The following is a 7,169-nucleotide window of genomic DNA, read 5'->3' as shown; positions in this document are numbered from 1 at the left end:
GATGGATTCTGGACACCAGGGGTGGAAGGATGGATAGATGGACAGACAGGCAAATGGACTCACTCTGTCCCCAGGGACGGGGGGATAAATGTGGAAGCGCTGTGGGTACCGAGGGTGGGAGGACGGGGGTAGCCTGGCTGCTCAAGGTGGGGAGCGCGGTGGCACTCCGTACACGGACGGACGGACGGATGGAGGGGACGCTGAGTGCCCGGGCGGAGGGGATGGGGCCAATGGGTCCCGCTTCCCGCTGCCCATCCCCATTCCCCCCCGCGGGTCCGCTGCCGGTTACGGAGGCGTTTGCTCCGCCCCTGGGTCCGGGATGGCGGTGCCCGGTGCCGGTGCCCGGTTCCGGTACCATTCCCGGTGCCGGCCGCCCCCGTGCGGGCCGCCCCGCCCCGCTGCACGTGACGCGGCGCGGCGGCTGCGAGCGGTGGGGCCCCGCGTCGCTGCGCTCCGGTACCGGTACCGACCCGGCCCCGCGCCGCTCAGCTCTGCTCCCGCCGCCCCCGGTAAGCGCCGCGCAGTCCCCCCCCCGGGGCTGCCACTACCGCCGGTGTCCCCGGGGCCGCGCAGCAGCGTGGGGGGCCGGGCCGGGCCCGTGACCTTCAGCCGCTGCCGGTACCGGGAGGAGGTGGGGGGTCTGGGGGTGGGGGTGGGGGGCGTCAGCCCCTATGTGTCCCCAAACCTCCCCAGTATGTACCCTACAAATTGCCTCCCCCCTTTTACCCCCAAACCTGCTCCCCCTCCCTTCTCCCCTCTCCGCCCCCCATCTCGGCCCCATATTCCACCCCCCCAACCATATCCCTGCAATCTGCCCTCCTTGTTACCCCCAGTCCCCGTCCTGGCCCCACATTTGGGTGTCTCCCCCTCCCCCCCACTTCCAGAACGGCCCCATGGATGGCTGAGGGGGAGGTGCACCCCGCGGGCTTTGCACGGGGCCGGGGGGGGGTTGCGCTTTTTGCACGGGCCGTCGGTCGGGCTGCGCTGCACGCGGGGTCCCCGCCGCTGTCCGTGGTGCTGCCCCGCACCGCTCCCGCCCGCCCGCAGAGGGCGCCCCGTGGGGGTTGGGGGTTGGACGGTCGCATTCCTGGGGAGGGGACGGTGATGGTTTCCCCCCGCAGCCGGACACCACCAGGGGGCAGCTCCTAGCACCCCGTTTCCCCCAAGGCAGCGCCACGATGGACCCCCCCGGCCCCTCCCCGGCCAGCTAGCTGCGTCCCGCAGGCACCGCCACCCCTAGGTGAGTTGTCCCCTCCCCTGGGTGACCTCCCGGCACCGGAATGGATCACACAGCCCCGGTGCCCCCGTGCCCCATGGCCATGTCCCGCAGGCAACAGTATGGCCCAGCAGCACCGCACCGTGCCCCCCCCGCTCAAGGTATGTGCCAACAAGGGCGGTTGGGGGGGGGTCATACAGCACTCAAGAGTTCCAGAAGGGCTTCACCCCCCCCCCACTGCCTTGCAGACAGAGGAGGACTACATCCCATACCCCAGTGTGCACGAGGTAGTGTGGCCATGCTTTCCAGTTTGGTGAGGTTGGGTGGGTGGGGGTCGGGGGGCACCCAGCTCAGCTGTGGGTGCAGGTGCTGGGCCGGGAAGGGCCGTTCCCCCTCATCCTGCTACCACAATTCGGGGGCTACTGGATCGAGGGCACCAACCACCAGCTGAGCGGGGCCCCCGAGCCTCCCCTGAACCCAGCACCCGGCACCCGCGTGCGGCTGGAGGGCAACCACACGGCCAAGATCTACCGCAAGCACTTCCTGGGCAAGGTGGGCACTGGGGAGCACATCCCTGTCAGTGTGCATGGGTACAGGGGTCCTGTAAGCGTGGGTGCACGTGGGGATGGACACTGATGGACATGGGGGACCAATGGCACGGGTGCTCATGGATGGGGTTCTTCATGCAGATGCGTGTGCATGGTGATGGAGACCCCAGAAGTGTGGGTGCTCAGCAGGGGTGGGTGGTCATGGGCAAGTGGACTGGTGAGGATGGGTGCCCATGGGTGCGGTGACCCTACACGTGTCTGTGAGATGGGTGGCCTGCAAGGATGGGTGTCTTCAGGAATGGGTACCCCACAGGCATGTGCTCATAGGTCTATACTGGAGATCATGGGATGGTGAGACGGGTGGCCCTGTTGCGTGCGTGCCCATGGGTGTGAGTGGCCACTGGTGGGACTGTGGGTGCCTCGTGTATGAGCACCCATGGGTGCCCCCCTGGCTGCTGGCAGGAACACTTCAACTACTACTCTCTGGACCCTGCACTGGGCCACCTTGTCTTCTCCCTCAAATATGATGAACAGGAGCACCTCCACCTGCTGCTGCGGTGAGCAGGGCTGGGGTTACCCGTGGGTGCTGAGTGCGTGTGGACATGGCACCCTGACTCCTCTCACCTCACAGCACCCGATCCCGCACCCTGCATGATGTGGTGCCCATCTCCTGCCTGGCCGAGTTCCCCAATGTGGTTCAGATGGCCAAGGTTAGTGCCCTCCTGTCCACCAGCAGCACCTATGGGTGCCCCCCAGCACCCACTCCTCAGCACCCTGCCTCCCCCCGCAGCTGGTGTGCGAGGACATCAACGTGGACCGCTTCTATCCCGTGCTCTACCCCAAGGTGAGCACAGTGCTGGAGTGGCAGCACCCACCCTAACCATAACCCCCAACCCCCATCCCTAACCCCAACCCTAAACCCACCCTACCCCCCTCCCTAACCCACCACCCCATGTCCCCCCAGGCCTCCCGTCTCATCCTCGCCTTCGACGAGCACGTGCTCAGCAACCACTTCAAATTTGGTGTCATCTACCAAAAGCTGGGGCAGGTACCGGGGTGTGCAGCCAGGGTGGGGATCTGGGGGAGGGGATCCGGGGAGCACCCACTGCTGTCCCCACAGACCTCAGAAGAAGAGCTCTTCGGCACCACGGAAGAGAGCCCGGCATTCACCGAGTTCCTCGACATCCTGGGGCAACGGGTGCAGCTCCGTGACTTCAAGGGGTGCGTGCAGGGTGCAGGGTAGGAGCACCCCAAAGGCTTTCCCCCTCTCCCCCCCAAAAAATCCTCTCCCCTTAATGCCATGCAGCTTTCGGGGAGGGCTCGACGTGACACATGGGCAGACGGGCAGCGAGTCGGTGTACTGCCACTTCCGGGACAAGGAGATCATGTTCCATGTCTCCACCAAGCTGCCCTACACCGAGGGCGACGCGCAGCAGGTGGGGAGGTCGCGGGGTCATTGTGGGGTACAGGGGTTGTGAGAGCTGAGGGGCTGTTTTGAGGTGCATAGGGATGTTCAGTGGGGCGCAGAGGTTCCTGGGGTAGCGCTGGGTGCTGGAGGGGACATAGGAGCTGCTGGTGCCTCCTAAGTATTTATGGAGCTTTCACAACCTCATGGGGCAACCCCAGGGCCTGGGGAGCCAAGCTCATCCCCGTCTCCCTGCATTCGCACAGCTGCAGCGAAAGCGCCACATCGGCAACGACATCGTGGCCGTCGTCTTCCAGGACGAGAACACCCCCTTTGTGCCCGACATGATTGCCTCCAACTTCCTGCACGCCTTCGTGGTGGTGCAGCTGGAACCCGGCGGCCCCCAGGGGCCCCTCTACAAAGTGTCAGTCACCGCCCGCGACGATGTCCCCTTCTTTGGGCCGCCGCTGCCCGACCCCGCCGTCTTCAGGAAGGTGAGCGCCCGCGGGTGCTGCCCACAGAGGAGCCCCATTGGCGCTCACCCAGCACCGCCGCCGCCCCGCAGGGCCCCGAGTTCCAGGAGTTCCTGCTCACCAAGCTCATCAACGCCGAGTACGCCTGCTACAAGGCCGAGAAGTTCGCCAAGCTGGAGGTGCGCGCTGCTGGGGTGGAGCTGGTGGGTGCTGTGCGTGGCCTCGCTCAGGGCGCTGGGTGCCGTGCAGGAGAGGACACGAGCGGCGCTGCTGGAGACGCTGCACGAGGAGCTGCAGGGCCGCAGCCAGGCCATGCTGGGGATGGGCCCCGACGAGGAGCGCCCGGACAACGGCTCGGCTCCGGGCTTCTTCGAGTCCTTCAAGGTGGGGCCGGGAGCTGCTGGGGGGGGCGGAGCCTGATGGAGGGGGCGGAGTTATGCACGAGAGCCCCGCCCCTCCAGGGCCACGCCCCGCTGGGGCCACGCCCTCGGCTGCACCCCAACGCATGAGCACAAAGCCACGCCCCCTCGGCACACGAGGCCACGCCCCTCAGGCTCACAGTCCTTTGCTCCACGTGCCATGCCACGCCCCTTCCCTAACCCCCGCCCGCCCACCTCCCGTTGCCTGCCCTTCGGTAAGCCCCGCCCCTATACCCACCCTGCCCTCGCATAGGCCCCGACCTCCGACAAGCCCCGCCCCTCGCGTAGATCTGGTCTCCCATAGGCCCCGCCCCCGCGATGCCCCGCCCCGCAACAACGCCCCTTGCCAAGACCCCGCCCCGCTCTCGGCCCCGCCCGTGACCGTGCCGCCCCACCGCCGCTCCCTTCTCTAAGCCCCGCCCTTCTGCCCGCCCTGCCCTCCCATAGGCTGTCCGTCCCCTCCAGCCCCGCCCTTCAGCCCCGCCCCTCTCGCCCCGCCCCGATCTCGGCCTGGCCCCGCCCCTCCGGCCGAAGCCCCGTCCCTCCATTGGTCCCGCTCCCAAGCCCCGCCCCCCGGCCCCGCCCCCGCCCCTGACTCGTGCCGCCGCAGTCGCTGCTGGTGCCCGGGAGCCGCCGGGGCCGCCGTGGCAGCGCCATCGGTCTGGGCTCGGTGGAAGAGGTGCGTGGCGGGGTGCGGGGCGGGGTGAGGTGAGGTGAGGTGCGGGCTGCCCCCAGCCGGCCGCCCCGCGCTGACCGCCTCCCGCCCGCCCGCAGGCGCTGCTGGTCCCCGGGAAGAGCCCGTCCCGGCGGCGGCCCGGCCCGCTCGGCTCGCGCCGCTCCAGCGCCATCGGTATCGAGAGCATCCAGGAGGCGCCGGGCAGGTGGGGACGGGGGCGGGGGGACGCGGGTCGGGTCGGCCCCCCATCACTGCCCAACGCCCCCGCAGGGACGGCCCCGCCTCGGGCAACGACGGCAACTCCTCCGCGCACAGCTCACCCGAGAGCCGGCGGAACCCCGACAGGTCCGGCATCGGGACACGGAAACACGGACACGGGGACATGGGGACACACAGACATGGGAACGCGAGGACATGTAGACATGAGGACACAAGGACATGGGGACGTGGAAACATGGGGACAGGAGACACGGGAACACAGGGAGATGACATCGGGACATGGGAACGAGGGGACACAGGGATAGAGAGGCACAACGACACCAGGATGTGGGGACATGGGATCACTGGGATATGGGGACACAGAGGTAGGGGGATACAGGTATGGAGGGGCACCAGGATGCAGTAAGACCGGGTGCCGCATGGATGGTGGCAGCAGGATGGGGACAGGGCAGCAGTGCAGTACGGGTGCAGTGTCATACTGTCATCCAGTGGCACAGGAACTGGGCAGTATGGGGACAGGGTGGTGCAATAACATGCGAATGAGGTGGCACAGGTGCAAGGCAGCATGGGGACAGGGTGGCACTGGGACAGGCTGGCACCTGGTGACGCAGGAATTGGGTGTTGTGGGGACACAGCAGCACAGGGACGTGATTGCTGGTGGGTGCGGTGGGGTGGGGACAGCGTGGCACTTGGGTGGCACAGGGCTGGGTGGCACGGGGACAAGTCAGTAGGGGTGGGATGGGGCAGCATGGGAACAGGGTGACACCGGGGTGGTGCTGACTCAGGGTCCCATTGGCAGCCAATGACGAAGGGATGAGGCAGTGTGGGGATGGGGTGACACGGGGGGAGGGCACGTACAGGGGTCTCGGGTGGCACGGGGCCAGCTCTGTCCCTCACAGGGCGGAGAGGCCGGAGCCTCTGCAGGACTTCTCCCGCTCGTCCTCCAGTGCCAGCAGCTTTGGCAGCGTGGCCGAGGAGCCGGACGAGCAGCCCGTGGGCGAGCAGGGCAGGGTATGGGGTCAGGGGGCTGAGGTTGGGGGGGGAGAGGTGGGTGCTGGGGATGCAGTAGCACGTCACCCCACCCTGTGCCCGCAGGACAGCTGTTCATCCTTGGGGACCCCCCGGCAGCGTGACACCTCTGCCGACCCCCCCTGGCCAGAGGAGCCCCCCGGCACCCCCCCAGGTACCTGTCCCTGCAGCTTTGGGCCACTGGGCTCACCCATGGGTGCTCATGCTCCCCCCTACACAGGCAGTGCTTGCCACCCCGAGATCAAAATCCAGCTGGAGCAGCCTCCCCCAACCCCGGTGAGGCTGAGACCCCCTCCCCATGACCCTCCCATGCTCCCCAACCCCCAAACAGCTCTACAGCCCTTATTGTTCCCTGCACAGGGCTCGTAGCCGACCCCCACACCCCAGGGGGGCACCGCTGGAGGAGGGTCCCTGCTGTGCCCCCCCCCCCCCGCAGTGCCCCCCACCGCTCACATCCAGGAGCCGAAGCCATCGTCCCCACTGCGGGATTGGGGCCCACCTATAGGGTCCCCCCCCCAATTCCAGACAATCTCCTTCACCCCAATGCCCCCTTTTGGGGGGGTGGGAGGGGGATGGGTACAGGGACGCGCACAGTGCAATGCTCCCCCCCCGACCCCAAATGCAGAGTGGGGCCAGACCCAGTGTGCCCCATCCAAAAAAAAAAAAAAAAAAGAAAGAGAAAATTCCATAATATGGGGGCTCAGAACTTAGCAGGGGCCACATTGCTGCCCCCTCCCCCCCTCCCCCCCCCTCTGCTTCCCCCTCCTCCTCCCTATTTTCTTTAGGGTTAACAGCTCCAGATTGGAGGGGGGGAGTTTGGGGCTGTGGGGTTTTTTTCAGCCTCCCCTCTCCCCCCCTGGGTCGTGGTTGTGTTTCCTGTATCGATGTACAAATAAAAGTCTATTTATCGCTACAGCAGATGCTGGGGGTGGGGTGGGGGGTTCCCCACTCTCTAGGGGCTGCAGTGGGGCCCAGGGATGCAGGAGGGTGGAGATTTTGGGGCTGGGTGCCCACGTTTGTTTTTTTTTTCCCCCCTCCCTTTCCACTCTCTGAGCCCTTTTGTTACAAATCTCCCATTCCCTCTGCAGGGTTATTTTAGGATTTTTGGTCTGTCCCCACCTCAGACCCCCCAACCCCCAAGCCCCTATTTGCCCTGCAGCGGTCGCACTGCTCAGTGGTTCCCT

General features: G+C 66.9%; 1 protein-coding gene across 4 annotated transcripts; it reads left to right on the top strand.

Moving 5' to 3' along the window:
* The first annotated feature begins 403 nt into the window (after positions 1-403).
* On the top strand, positions 404-6,668 carry RAP1GAP (RAP1 GTPase activating protein). 4 transcript variants are annotated; one of them, XM_090122951.1, is made up of 21 exons: positions 405-509; positions 1,168-1,240; positions 1,331-1,377; positions 1,465-1,503; positions 1,583-1,768; positions 2,227-2,321; positions 2,396-2,474; positions 2,555-2,608; positions 2,729-2,812; positions 2,885-2,985; positions 3,071-3,200; positions 3,436-3,663; positions 3,735-3,821; positions 3,892-4,026; positions 4,672-4,740; positions 4,836-4,942; positions 5,008-5,082; positions 5,856-5,967; positions 6,052-6,139; positions 6,206-6,261; positions 6,346-6,426. In XM_090122951.1, exons 3-21 carry the CDS (start codon positions 1,339-1,341, stop codon positions 6,352-6,354), a joined length of 1,773 nt encoding a protein of 590 aa, XP_089979077.1. In that variant the 5' UTR covers positions 405-509; positions 1,168-1,240; positions 1,331-1,338; the 3' UTR covers positions 6,355-6,426. The 4 variants fall into 4 exon arrangements, with proteins under 4 accessions (XP_089979076.1, XP_089979074.1, XP_089979077.1 ...); XM_090122950.1 differs by lacking the exon at positions 5,856-5,967 and having other exon boundaries at positions 404-509; positions 6,346-6,668; XM_090122949.1 differs by having other exon boundaries at positions 6,052-6,261; positions 6,346-6,434.
* Positions 6,669-7,169: the final 501 nt, after the last annotated feature.

The sequence above is a fragment of the Phasianus colchicus genome, chromosome 22 (assembly GCF_987193195.1).
Source record: "Phasianus colchicus chromosome 22, bPhaCol1.hap1.1, whole genome shotgun sequence".
Lineage (NCBI taxonomy): Eukaryota > Metazoa > Chordata > Aves > Galliformes > Phasianidae > Phasianus > Phasianus colchicus.
Note: the sequence above shows the minus strand (reverse complement) of the source record. Positions and strands in the feature narration are given on the sequence as shown.